This window comes from Budorcas taxicolor, chromosome 13 (assembly GCF_023091745.1).
Source record: "Budorcas taxicolor isolate Tak-1 chromosome 13, Takin1.1, whole genome shotgun sequence".
Lineage (NCBI taxonomy): Eukaryota > Metazoa > Chordata > Mammalia > Artiodactyla > Bovidae > Budorcas > Budorcas taxicolor.
The window spans coordinates 67,617,645-67,631,709 of NC_068922.1; the positions used below are offsets into that span (position 1 = coordinate 67,617,645).

General features: G+C 49.6%; 1 protein-coding gene across 1 annotated transcript in view; it reads left to right on the forward strand.

Moving 5' to 3' along the window:
* Positions 1-11,484, forward strand: part of PPP1R16B (protein phosphatase 1 regulatory subunit 16B) — a 106,805-nt gene extending 95,321 nt beyond the window's left edge. Inside the window, exons 6-11 of the mRNA XM_052650949.1 lie at positions 954-1,078; positions 4,161-4,286; positions 4,828-4,903; positions 5,518-5,647; positions 5,739-5,907; positions 9,714-11,484. Coding sequence (XP_052506909.1) covers positions 954-1,078; positions 4,161-4,286; positions 4,828-4,903; positions 5,518-5,647; positions 5,739-5,907; positions 9,714-10,223 — 1,136 coding nt within the window. The 3' untranslated portion in view covers positions 10,224-11,484. The remainder of the gene's footprint in view (positions 1-953; positions 1,079-4,160; positions 4,287-4,827; positions 4,904-5,517; positions 5,648-5,738; positions 5,908-9,713) is intronic.
* Positions 11,485-14,065: the final 2,581 nt, after the last annotated feature.

The following is a 14,065-nucleotide window of genomic DNA, read 5'->3' on the forward strand; positions in this document are numbered from 1 at the left end:
AAGTATGCATTGGCAGGCAGAGGACGTGGATTTGATCCCTGGTCCAGGAGGATTCCACATGCCTCTGAACAACTAAAGCCTGTGTGCACCAGAGCCCCTGCTCCCCAACACAAGAAGTCATCACATTGAGAAGTTTAGACACCAAAACTAGAGAGTAGATCCCACTCGCCACAACTAGAGAAAGCCCGCACCCAGCAACAAAGACACAGCACAGCCAAAAAGAAACTAACAAATAAAAATTAGACAAGTAAAAAATTAGTGAAAATAGATCATTCTTTTTCTCCCTTCAAGTTTACAGACCTCCCCTGAGTTTTATCCAAGAATGCTTGCTCTCATTGACCTTTTTTTCAGAGCAAATCACTCTCTCCTTAGTAGCTGCCAGTAACACTTAAATTTTAGCTAGAGAGTCAGGCTTGAAAATGTGTTTCTGAGTCCCTCCACCTCAATTTATTCAGCTCTCCATTCAGAAGTGATATATTCAGTAATTCAGTTGTGGCTGTAATAGAGATTCACTGAGCGTGCCTGGTGCTGCAAACACAGCTGTGGATGAAGTGGAAGAAATGAACAGAGACCTGGTCAGATAGAGTGGGCAGGGGAGGCCAGCTGAGGAAGTGATCCAGGCTGGACCTAAAGGATGAGACAGAGCCAGGAATTTGAGCAGCTGGAGGTGGGTAGGTGGGTGGTCGGGACTGCCAGGTAGAAGAGCTGTGTATGTAACAGTCATTGATATTAATACAGTGCCAACTGGGTTCCAGGTTCTTGTTCGTGGCCCAATATGTGGTGTTCGTTTTCACTGGGCCTGGAAGAAATGATCTCTGAGCACATCTGTTTACCCCCTTGATTGGCAGACCCTAGGAAAGAGGAGTCATACCTCCCCACCTCTGCCCTCCCTCCCCTCCCCCATGGGTTCTCTGCCTGGGAGTGCTGACTCAGTCCCCCCCCGCCCACTGCAGGCATCACCCAGGAGAAAATCAACGAGATGCGGGCAGCTCCTGAGCAGCAGATGATTTCGGACATTCACTGTATGATCGCAGCTGGCCAGGACCTTGACTGGGTAGATGCCCAGGGGGCCACACTGGTGAGGAGAGGGGCCAGGCTATGTTGGGCTGGGGGGTTAGGACCAGAACTCAGACCGGCTGGAGCTGAACGCGGAGGTCAAGTCTACACAGCGGGGGTCTGTCTGTAGCCTTGGGCTTCCTCCCCCTTTTGGGGACAGGGTTCCCTCTGGAATGTGGAGAGTTAGCAGAGCAGGGATCAGCTGCTTTGAGAAGCTGGGGCTGGGAGTTGGGAGCTGTGGGTTGGGGAGGCTTGGCTCTGCTGTTCACCTCTTTGTCTCCAAGCTTCTCCTTTACCTCACGCTGCAGGTGTCCATTCTGAGTTCATTATTTCCACCTCCTCCCATGATGTCTCCTGCTTCAAGATGAGTGCCACATTCATCCACTCATCCAGGCCATTTTGCTTTGCACTGTTCATTCTCCTGCCTCAGTGTACCCTCTCCCAGCTCAGTGCCTTGTTTCATTGTCTGTCCCTGATGTTGCTGCAACAGCCTCTCTTCTAGTTCCCTGACTTCAGAGCCCAGACACCCCAGGGACCCATCCTGTGGTTCACCCATCCATCTTTGGTTCACACATCCATCCATTGGTCCTCCCATCCATCCATTGGTCCACCCCATCCATCCATCGGTTCACCCATCCATCCATTGGTCCACCCATCCATCCATTGGTTCACCCATCCATCCACTGGTCCACCCATCCATCCGTTGGTCCACCCATCCATTCTTTGGTTCATCCATCCATTCATTGGTCCGCCCATCCATCCATTGGTTCACCCATCCATCCATTGGTCCGCCCATCCATTCATTGGTCCACCCATCCATCCATCGGTTCACCCATCCATCCTGTCAACATACACATCCTCTGTGCCACATGCTTTACTAGACATTAGAGATAGAGAATGATGGAATCTTCTCTCTCTCTGTCTGCCTCATTAGCTTCACTCACTGTTTCAATTCAAATGTCAGTGAAACCTTCTTGATCTTTCTTCATAGGCCTTCATAGCATGATACAGCTCAGTATTGGGGAAGTCTGCTTCTGCAGCCTCTAAACTGAGAACTAGAACATGGTCTTGGAAGCCCCCCTCAACCTTGCCCATGGCTGGCCCATCCTGTTCTAGGCTTGGGGTCCATGTGATTGTGAGCACTCAGGGTCTCAGAATCTTCAGCTTTTCAGGTAGGGCTCAGCAGTACCAAGTTCCCTCACTGCCCCTCAGGCCTGACCTGGTAGCCCAGATGTGATCACTGGACTTCTCCCACCCCGTTCCTGAGTCCCACCCTCTGTCTCATCCCCCTTTCTTTTTTTTTAAAATAAAACTTCTAAAATTGATTATTTGTTTATTTCAGTGACATATAGTTGCTTTATAATATACTAGTTTCAGGTATATAACACAGTGATTCAATATTTTTTATAGATTATACTCCATTAAAAATTATTACAAGATAATGTCTATATTTCCTTGTGCTGTACAATATACTTTGCTTATTTGTTTTATGCATAGTAGTTTGTGTCTCTCAGTCCTCTACCCCTATCTTTCCCCTCCCTCTTCCCTCTGTCTGTTAGTGAGTCTGTTTCTGTTGTGTTACATACATTCGTTTATTTTTTAAATTCACATATGTGATAACATAGAGTATTTGTCTTTGTCTTCTTTCATGAAACGTAAGGCCCTCTTGGTCCACGTATATTGCTGCAAATGCCATTATGTCATCCTTTTATATGGCTGAGTAGTTTTCCATTGTCTGTGTATACCACACCTTCTTTATCCATTCATCTGTTGACAGACACTCAGGTTGCTTCCATATCTTGACAATTGTAAATGACGCTGCTATGAACATTGGGGTGCCTGTATCTTTTCCAATTAGTGTTTTCATTTTCTTTGGATATATATCCAGCAGTGGAAGTAGTTCTCTTTTTTAGGTTTTTGTGCCTCGTGCTCTTTTCTAAGGAAGGGGTCCCTGGTCAGCCCAGCACTCAAGAATTGAGTCAGGTAGTTGGATTGAACGCTGCATGAAGACTGGACGAAGTTATGGCCAGGCTGTGCCAGGACACTGCCCACCCTGGATGGGGCTCCGTTGGGTCTGTGGCTCAGCCCTGTAGACACAGGGGTCTGCTCCTCTTGGGCTGGCCTCAGAGCGGCTTCACTCACATGGCTGGGCACACACTAGGTCTCAGTTCTTCCCAGTGAAGCAGGGAGGCGTACCTTCCCCAGGGGGCTGTTGGGAGGACTAAATGAGATTCTGCATGTAGCTGCTCAGCACAGAGCCTGTAAACTCAATAGATTCTGGTGATTAACTCATTATTATTATTAACATGATCACTTCTATTTATATAATAAATAACAAGGTCCTACTGTGTAGCACAGAGAACTATATTCAATGTAATTATAGTTGTAATCCTCTGTAATGGGAAAGGAAATCTGGGAAAAAATATATGCAGATGAATAACTGAATTGCTTTGCTATATACCTGAAACATTGTAAATCAACTATACTTTAGTAAAACAAAAAATCAAAAAACCCACCAATATCACTCTCCCAGTCATAACTTTTTATTCCCAGCTATGTACGTGGCCCTACAGTTTTTAATGTCTGGCTGGCTGTGTGTCATTCTTAATAGTTGGCAAGCATCAAACATTTATAAATCAGATAGTGATACCAGTTTTCATGTGTGCCTGTTCCAGATCATACCCTGTTTTTTTTTTTTTTTCTTTCTGAAAATTAAAAAAAAGAAAAAAACCCAAAACCTCTGTTTGCCAGAAAATTATAGCAACCTGACCCCTGGATGACGCGGCATCTGGCCATTAGGGCTGTGTTCTGTTGGACCTCTGAGACCCCATCTACAGGGCTCAGTGCATAGTAAGCACTCAATAAATGCTGATGCCTTAACGACAGGGGCTTGAAGACAGAAAAGAAGTCCCTTCTCCCTTACCTTCTGGTTCCATACTGCAGACTTACTAGTGCTCTGTCACGTGGCTGGTATCTTCACCTCCTTCTATTCCATTCTACGGCCCCAAGTATGATCTGGGCCTTGGGCCGGGGAATGGGCTATCCTGCTTCCAAATGAGGGACCAGCCCCCGTGGGGAGTGCTGACCCCTTTCCTCTCCTTCAGCTGCACATAGCTGGAGCCAACGGATACCTGCGGGCAGCCGAGCTCCTCCTGGACCATGGTGTACGCGTGGATGTGAAGGACTGGGATGGCTGGGAGCCCCTGCACGCGGCTGCCTTCTGGGGACAGGTAGTTGTCACCCACAGTGCTGTAAGAGAGGCCAGCTTATGGCCAACCTGCTGACCTTTGGGCTGGGAGTTGGTTCAGAAGAACACCCGACCCATTTAGGGTGTTGACTACAGCTAGCGTGTAGGATGTGAAAAGACCTACGGAGTTTACAAAAAGGATTGTCAAGTTGTGTCCTAACAAGATGACATCCAATTTGCCAAATTAGAAAATTTCCCACATTTCTGTCTTGAGTTTTTCCACTTGTTTCCCAGATAGAAATCTCTGTAGCTTTCGCCATTCCTCTTTAAACACTTTACAGCTCTGGAGTTATAGCTGACTCCTTCTGTCCCTCGGTATGGCTGAGTCATGCTGGAGGAGGTGTCAAGCCCATTGCATTTGCCGGAGTTCCCGGCTTTAGGGAGCAGAGCCTTCCCTGGGAGTCAGCTTTGCCCTACCATTCTTTGGATCACATCCTAAGAAGCTTTGAACTCTCACTCTCTCCGACTGCTAGGCTTTCTCAGCTATGGGCAGGGGGGAACCTGGGCTTCTTCCTGTGTTTCAGATGCAGATGGCAGAGCTGTTGGTGTCCCATGGGGCCAGTCTCAGTGCTAGGACGTCCATGGATGAGATGCCAATTGGTAAGTTCAGAAGGACCATGCCTGCACTCATTGATTTTTTTGATGAGTGGAGGATAAATGGTTGAATATATGGTTGGATAGATGGTAGATGGATAGTTTGATGAATAAATTAATGGGTGGTAGATTAATGGATGGATAAGTGGGTGAATGTATGGATGAATGAGTAAGAGGATGGGTGGGCAGAGGATGAACCTATGGATGACTGGTTCAGCGAATAGGTAGACAGATGAACTAAAGGATGAGAGGGATTGAGTGGGTGGGGATATATGATTTCAGGCTCTTTTTATAATGTCTTGCTTGGGCTCTGTGGGGTACCTTCTGGTTTCTCTTGATATATTTTCTATCAGTGGAGAATTGATGACTCCTCTTGGAAGGGATCAAAGGTGTATGAATCCTTCAGTCATATCTGTGAATTGGGACTGTGCATGGGACCTGGGGTTTCCTCTTCTTACACTCCTTTAAGGATTGGGTTGTAGCCCAGGAAATAAGGCTGGCACTGCTTTCTTCCCTCCACCCACACCCCAGAAGATGTGAATTTTCAGTGGGTCTTGGGGGCCCTCGGGGATCACCAGCCCCTTCTCTGCCCCCTACCATGGACTCCTCCACCCTTTCAGACCTGTGTGAAGAGGAGGAGTTCAAAGTCCTGCTGTTGGAGCTGAAACACAAGCATGACGTGATCATGAAGTCGCAGCTGAGGCATAAGTCATCTTTGAGCAGGAGGACGTCCAGCGCAGGCAGCCGAGGGTGAGTTGGGGGCGGGACAGCCAGGGCGCCCAAGGATGCTCCTGCCCATGGAGCCTGGAAGCAGCCTCCCAGTACCCCCCTCTCCCCTTAGGAAGGTGGTACGTCGAGCCAGCCTGTCCGACAGGACCAACCTGTACAGGAAGGAGTATGAGGGAGAGGCTATACTCTGGCAGCAGCGGAGTGCATCCGAGGATCAGCGGAACTCCACCTACAACGGGGACATCAGGGAGACCAGGACAGACCAAGAGAATAAGGACCCGGTGAGAGCTTGCCTCCCACCCAGCCCCAGTGAGCACTGCCGTGGGAGGGGAACGGCTGGAGCCCCAGCCTGGCGTTGCTTCTTTATCTCAGAGCCTTCGGAGGGAGGTCAGCTGGCCATCGCCCTTAAACCAGCTGGATCCTGTCTGACGGGGGTGCCTACCATGGTTACTGAGGCAAGTGTAGGACGTGTTCACGTCAGAGCTGGGTGATTGGCACACAGTAGGGGCTCATAAGTGCCAGGGAGTGAGTGATCACCATGTGCCTGCTTGAGCTCCAGCAGAAGAGAGATTTTCTTCTGGCTTCCCAGAGGAGAAGGTTCAGTAGGGCAGCCACTCTGGGAGAGAAGGATGCTAAAACTTTTTTAGGGGAAACCTAACAAGATGTTGAGAATTGTGTTGAGATATCGGGTTGGAAGAAAATTTTTGAAAAATATAGGGGGTGGCAGAGCATCTAAGAAGCTGGCTCTAGGAGTAGATAATGGTCTGGGCATTAAACCGCTTTCCTAAGATGCTGTATTGTTTTCTGAGAACTGTTGTAATGAATTACCGCAAACTAGGTGGCTTGAAGCGAGAGAAATGTCTTTTCTCCCAGTTCTGGAAGCCAGAAGTCTAAAACTCAAGTTGTCTACAGGCTTGGTTCCTTCTGGATGTCGGAAGGGGACTCTGTTCCATGCCTGTCTCCTAGCTTCTGACATCTTGGGCATTCCTTGGCTTTTTGCTAGCGTGCCTCCAATCTCTGCCTCTGTCTCCACGTGGCCTTCATTGTGTATGGGTCTGTCTCTATTTTCTCTTAGAAAGACACCAGTCATTGGATTAGGGCCCACCCTCGTCCAGTGTGACCTCATCTTAATGTAACTGATTACACGTGTGAAGACCCTACTTCCAAACAGGGTCACACTCAGAGATGTGGGGTGGATGTGAGTTTCGGGGGGACACTATTTGACTCAGTACCGATGCATTCAGGCCCATGCCTGGCTGCAGTCTTGCTGAGTGGAATATGCAAGTTTGGGGCCAAAGCAGAACTACTGGGCACAAGAAGGAAGGGGCTGACCATACCAGCAGTGGTGTACCTTTGTGGTTCTACCATCACACAAAGAGCAGCTGAAAACATTTCTAGTTCCTGTTGCTTGGAGGGATGCAAAATGTCTCAGTGGGACCCTGCTTCCCTGCGTGAACAAGGAGGTCATGTGAGGGCTTGTCTTGCCAGCAGGAGTGAAGGCATCTGCTCTAAAGAATCTCCTCTGTGAGAGGAGTTTGGGGGAGAATAGATCCATGTATATGTCCAGCTGAGTTCCTTTGCCACCCGCCTGAAACTGTCACAATATTGTTAATCAACTGTACTCCAATATAAAATAAAAAGAGTAAAAACAAAAAGAGGGACTTCCCTGGTGGTCCAAGGGCTAAGACTCCTCGCTCCCAGTGCAAGGGACCTGGGTTTGATCCCTGATCAGGGGATAAACCACAGCTAAAGACCCAGCGCAGCCAAATAAATGTTAAAAAGAAAAAAGATTCGATTCCAAGTGTTTTTTTAAAAAGAGAGAATCCCCACTGAAACGCCGATTGGGATGGAGCCCGCACACTCGGAGCTTTTGTTCTGCCCCTGCCCACCTAAGCTTGGGGGTTAGGAAAGAAGAGCTGTAGGTTGAAATCAAATCACATTTCAGATGCTTCCCCGATATGCTTTAATTCTCTTTTCTTTGTGATTGAGGTGTAACTTGTATAACCTACAGAAATCTTAAACGAATTTGTCAATGACCTCTTTCCAATGCGTACACGCATTTCTGTCACCCCAGAAAGCTCCTACATTCCCTTTTCCAGGCAGCCCTTCTACCCCACAGATATGAGTGTGTGCTTAGTCACTTCAGTCGTGTTCAACTCTTTGGGACCCCATGAACTGTACAGCCCTCCAGGCTCCTCTGTCCGTGGGGATTCTTCAGGCAAGAATACTGGAGTGGGTTGCCATGCCCTCCTCTAGGGGATCTTCCCAACACAAGGTTTGAACCCAGGTCTCCCGCATTGCAGGCAGATTCTTTACTGTCTGAGTCACCAGGGAAGCCCAGCTCAACCTGGTGCTCTGTGATAATCTAGAGGGGTAGGATGGGGGGTAGGGTGGGAGGGAATTTCAAGGGGGTGGGGCTATATGCATACGTATGGCTGATTCATGTTGATGTCTGGCAGAAACCAACGCAACATAGTAAAGCAATTATCCTCCAATTAAAAGAGAAATGCAGGTTCTCAGGCCCCACACGCGATAGACTGAATCATAAACCCTGGGGCTGGGACTCAGCACTCTGTGTTTTAACCAGCCCTCCAGAGGATTCAGATGCATGCAAGAATTTGAGAACCACTGATCTAAGGGTGTGTTTGCTCACCCTGACTCCCAAGTCAGATTTCTGACAGGACTCTGCACTGATAGCCCCCAGGGCTGGCTGTGGTACCCACTTTTGGCAGAGCTGACTCCCTGGTAGCAGGCACAGCCGTGATAAGACAACCCTGTCTCCTCAACCAGTGGTTCACGATCTAAATTGTACAAGAAGATCACCTTGGGGAGGTGTTTTGTTTTTGTTTTTAAAAAACTTGATGTCCGGACTATTATCTCAGTTAATTAAATCAGTCTCCAGGCTTCGGACTCAGGCATTGTATTTGTTCATTTATTTATTTATTAACAAATAGGCTTTATTTTTTTGAGTAGTTTTAGGTTTACAGAAAAGTAAGTGGGGGAACTTCCCTGTGGTCCCGTGTTTTAGACTCTGTGCTTACACTGCAGGGGGCAGGGACTGGGAACTAAGATCCCATGTGCTGTCCTGTGGCCAAAAAAAAGTTTTTTGTGTGTCTTTTGACCTTGTTTATAGTGATTTTTGGTATGCTTTATATTTTTGTTACTGTCAATGTATCCACCTTTTCCTTAGAGTTTCTAGGTAGCAGCTCCTTTTAAAGCTCTTGTTACCCAGGGATTTCTGGGTGTAAAAGATCTCCGAGTAAGAACCTCTCCCATTTGGAGAAGAGCCATCCCAGGAATATAGGGAGAGGATTCTCAGTGACCAAAAAGCCCAACTAAGATGGACTTACAGACACAAAAAGAATGCACTGGCTTGGTTAACTGGAAAGTCTGGGCCAACTGGATGCGGGGGCTCAGAACATATCATCAGGGGACTTCCCTGGCAGTCCAGTGGTTCAGCCTTCACCTTCCAGTGCAGGGGGTCTGGGTTAAATCCCTGGTCAGGAAGATAAGATCCCGCATGCCTCAAGGCCAAAACTCTAAAACATAGAAACAGAAGCAATGTTGTAATAAATGCAGTAGAGACTTTCAAAATGGTCCACATAAAAAAATCTTAAAAAAAGGTATTACGAGGGTGCAGTGTCTCTGCCTCACGCTCTCTCTTCCTTAATGGTTTCACAGCCAAGCAGACCTTTTAACGCACTGTCTCCCCAGTTTATGATTCTCACCCCTGCAGTTCCTACAGAAACAGAGCTGCTCTTCCCCAGTTTTTCTAGCAGTAAGTCCCAGGGTTGAGTTTCATGGAACCAATTTCTGAACCCATTCCTGAACCAATTCCAATAGTGAGTTTATTGATTGGCCAGCTCCTGGGGTCATGGTTTATCTCCCGGAGCAAAGATTGGAGTCAGTTGGGTCTGTCAAAACCCACAACTGGTGAGATTCCCCAAAGGAAAACGGAGGTCTTATTACCCAGGTAGGGAAAATGGAAGAGGATGGGTTCAAGCAATCATGCCCTCAGTAGAGGCGCAAGCAGGGTTGGGGTTCAGATCCCCCAGCCGGCTGATGATGATGTCCTTCTCGCCCTTAGAACCCCAGGCTGGAGAAGCCTGTGCTGCTCTCCGAGTTTCCCACCAAGATCCCACGCAGTGACATGGACGTGCCTGTTGAGAATGGCCTCCGGGCTCCGGTCAGCACCTACCAGTATGCGCTGTCCAACGGGGACGTCTGGAAAGTGCACGAGGTGCCCGACTACAGCATGGCCTATGGCAACCCTGGCGTGGCCGATGCCACCCCGTCCTGGAGTGGCTACAAGGAACAGAGCCCCCAGACGCTTCTGGAGCTGAAGAGGCAGCGGGCTGCAGCCAAGCTGCTCAGCCACCCCTTCCTGAGCACCCACCTGGGCAGCGGCATGTCCAGGACGGGCGAGGGCGGCAGCGAAGGCAAGGCCCCGTTGATCGGAGGCAGAACTTCTCCGTACAGCAGCAACGGGACCTCGGTGTATTACACGGTCACCAGTGGAGACCCCCCACTCCTGAAGTTCAAGGCCCCCATAGAGGAGATGGAGGAGAAGGTCCATGGCTGCTGCCGCATCTCCTAGTCTCTGTGGGATGGAGGAGAGAGATGCGTGGGGAGAGGGACCCTGGAATCCAGGCCAGCCCAGCAGCCCTGGCTGGGGGCGGGCAGCTGGGGCGGGAAGGGGGAGGTGGGCTCTGCGTTCCAGAGGAGCTCAGAACCCACCTCTCAGCCAGCTGCCCATAGCATCACCGCTTCCCATGGTTCTGCTTCTTGCCGCATTGTCTGCCATCAAAAAACAAGGCCCCTCGTGGCTTCCTGTCTCATCCTGCTGTCAGATTTTGGAAGGGCGAGTTGGGATTCTAGTTCTGTTGTTGGTCAAGGCTTCTCTGGACCAGTACTCACACGTCACATATCAACACACATACACACACTCTCACACTCAGTCAAGATGTGTAGGGATGACACAGCTGGGCTCATGGGAAGCAGGTGGGACTGAAAATTTGTGAGCTCTTCCTAAGAGGACTGAGGTTAAGATTCAGAGTTTTGTCACCACTGCCAATGTGGCTTTAGCAGGGGAGGGAGCGTGCTAACCTGAGACCTGTCATCTTGCCTGGAGTCCTACAACAACTTGGTATTGTCATCTCCATCTGGTGGGAGCAGGAGGTCTTCTGTGTTTAGAGGGAGCTATGGTAAAGAATCTGCCTGCAATGCAGGAGATGGGGTTCGATCCCAGGGTTCAAAAGATTCCCCGGAGAAGGGAATGGCAACCCACTCCAGTATTCTTGCCTGGAGAATTCCATGGACAGAGGAGCCTGGTGGGCTGCAGTTCATGGGGTTGCAAAAAGTCAGACACAACTGAGCGACCAACACTTTCACTCTGATGCACCCACAGTGGGTGGATGAGGTGGGTGTAGACCTGCCCCCCACAGCCTTGCCCATGCCCAGAGCCAGCTGTGTGTGCACCCAGGGGCCAAGGTGGAACACCAGGTAATTCTGCGCCTGGAGTAATCCAAATCTATTTTGCTCTTGGATGGAAGCTTCAAAATGTGACGAGGAGAGGGAACAAAGGTAGCATTTTCAAAAGTGTGTTGGATAAAATAATTCTTTTAGACTGTAAAACTCCAGGTTGCAGAGGGGGATCGCTGAATTAGCTTTCTTTCACAGACAGTGTCATGATCACTAGGTTGTACTGACTGGTATTGAAAAAAAGGGAAGCTAAGGGAGAAGCTTCAGTTGGAAGGGCTTTTCCAGGGAGAGAGGTGAGTTCATGTTTTTAATTTTTGCAGACATCTCTGTTCAGCATGACAGAGCCCAGTGCCCTGGCCAAGCTTTGTGACTGGTCAGATGGTTTCAGTCCAGCCTGTCTTACCCAGTCCTCCTCAGACTGAACTATCAGACTGAGCACTGAGGGGCTGCTGTGGCCCCCACCTCTCCCAGAGTGAATGTTCAGGACTCCCGGCCCAGCTTTGCTCTTTTAGGGATGCCCGGTGATGTGGGTTTGCAGGTTGGCTCTTGTGAGCTCCTGTCTGGCCCAGGGGCTGCTATCCTGCTCCGGCCCAAGCCTGCAGATCTGAGGTGCCCATCTGTGTTCCAGCATCACGCACTGCATTCAAGTGGTGGTGCTGGAGTTGGGTCTTGCGCCAGCTTTACAGTTTCATGGCCCCCAATCTTTCTGATGCTGGGGAGGGAAGACTACGAGGGACAGGCTGTCTGCCTCCTCCCCACTGCATCCTCTCATGAGCCCTTTGAAATTGTTGCCCACGAGTTGGACGCTGTCCACGGGCTTGGCCAAAACCTACTGGTGTAACTAACTAGCTGCAGGTCTGTTTCCTGCTCTGTGCGCCTTTTACTTGTCCTAAAACTACCTCTTTAGAGCTCTGAAGGAGGCCCCTGAGGTCCAGATTCGGAAATTTGGGGGACAAATCTGGGTTCCCTTTAACCCTTTTCTTTTTGAACCTATGAGAAATTCTCCCTGCGAGACATCTGGGCCAGAGGTTGGGGCTGGCGGGGGCCCCTTGTGCCACAATGCTAGTAAGGGGGTCTGCTCTCTGTCCCAGTGCTCCACTGTGGCCCCCAGGGCTCTTGTAGCCCAGAGGCAGAGCTGGATCCCAAGGGCTCTGGCTGATGCTTCACCAGGTGCAGGGCAGCTGGACCGGAGAGCAGGGGCCTCAGGAGTCACTTCGCCCCTGGTGGCTCCTGGATGCAGGGAGAGTCACAGCATCAGACTTCCCACCCCAATTTCAGGGTGGATCCAATGTAGAGTGGAAAGTCAGGTCAGGTGACTGCAGACAGGTGTGCGTGATGCCTGCCACATCTCTGGGGTCTGCGGCTGGCTCTTATCATCTCATCCTATGACTGGGTCAGGGCAGGGATGATCCAAAACACACATACCTTTAGGCTTTAAAAACATGTTCAGATGAGACTGACACTGGAATTCCTCTTGAGCTGTGAGCTGGGAGGTCCCGAGGAAAGCCACACGCTTCTGGGAGAGAGCCGTGCAGGTTTTCGGATCTGTTTGCTCAGAGGCCAGAGACTGAAGGCATTTATTGCCCCCTCTGAGTTCTTCTGGCTATTTTCTCCTTCCTCCCTTGCTTCCTGCTCCTGGGCCACTGTCTCCCACCCAGAAGGCTGGGAATCCCAGCTGATTGCCTGACAGGAGCCAACTGCAGGCTCTTGGGCGTTAGCGCATGTTTTCAGTCAGAGATAAACCATTCCCATCAAGTCCCAGGGGAACTTTCCCTGTGGATCTCCTCGGTGTCGAGGGACAAGCTGGGGCCAAGGTCATTGAGTTATTCACTCTAGTTTATTGAGTAGGTGAGGCTCACCAGGCACTGTGTTAGGCTCTGGGGATAAAGGAGGAATGAGGTGGAGTGAGGACACTGCTGTTTACAGTTCTCATCCTTGGAGGACCAGCAACCCCCATTTGATTCAGAGACAGAAAAGCTGTGTCCTGGTCCATAACCCTTTGCTTTTCTGCTCTTGAGAATCCCTGGACTGGATTCCTTTAGTTTGGAGGTTGCTGACCTGGCTGCCCTTGGATAACATTTGCCGCTAAATGGTGGAGATGCTGGGTCTTGGGTTCCAGGCAGATGCCATCTGAAGTCTATCTGGAACTTTCAAGGATAGCTGCCTTCCAGCCAGCATCTTTTGGGCACTGTCTAACAGCAGTTTTAAGTCAGTGTCTGGAAAAACAAGGAGCCTGGAATTTGCCGCCAAATGCATCTCAGGTTCTTCAGCTCGTTGTCTCTTGCTCGTTTATTACCTAATCCTCCTGCCCCACCAGTGGATAGTGGGAGGAAAAGGAGCTTCTTTAACATTGAGGCCTTTCCTCATAAATCTGCCTCTGTTCCTGGCAGATATGGAGCAAGGACCACAGAGAAAGCTGGCAAGATTGACCAGATGCCCAGCTCCTGGTTAGACCCAGGTCTGGTGGCAGTTCCTGGCAGATTAAAGGAGGCTATTTGTAAAGCATGTGCCACATAGCTCCATGTGAGCTCCAGCCCTTGCTCCCACCCTGAAAATTGGTGACTCCCACCAGAGACTGAGCTGCTGTCTAGTAGCTCCAGGAAGTTGAATGAACCCTAAGCCTAGGTCTTTTGAAGACTTCAGGATGTAATTCTCCATCAGATTATGCAGCGTTGATGAAACTGCTCTGTACTGTTTCAATCTCAGCAGGCTTAGAAAAGTTAACAAGGGTGTGTCCCCTGAACTACCCACCAGTTGGCTGGCCTTGTCATAACATGAGACCCATTTTGGTTATTGGTGTCAGATACCTTTTGATCTGGAGTTCTCTCTCCCACTTGCTTTTCCAGAGCAGAATACTGGGATGCTTTCCAGAAGCGCACTTCTTACAGGATGCCTAGAAGGACTCTATTTAACTCTTGCTATTGTGACCTGGGGACAGCCTCCCCTCCCCCAGGGCAC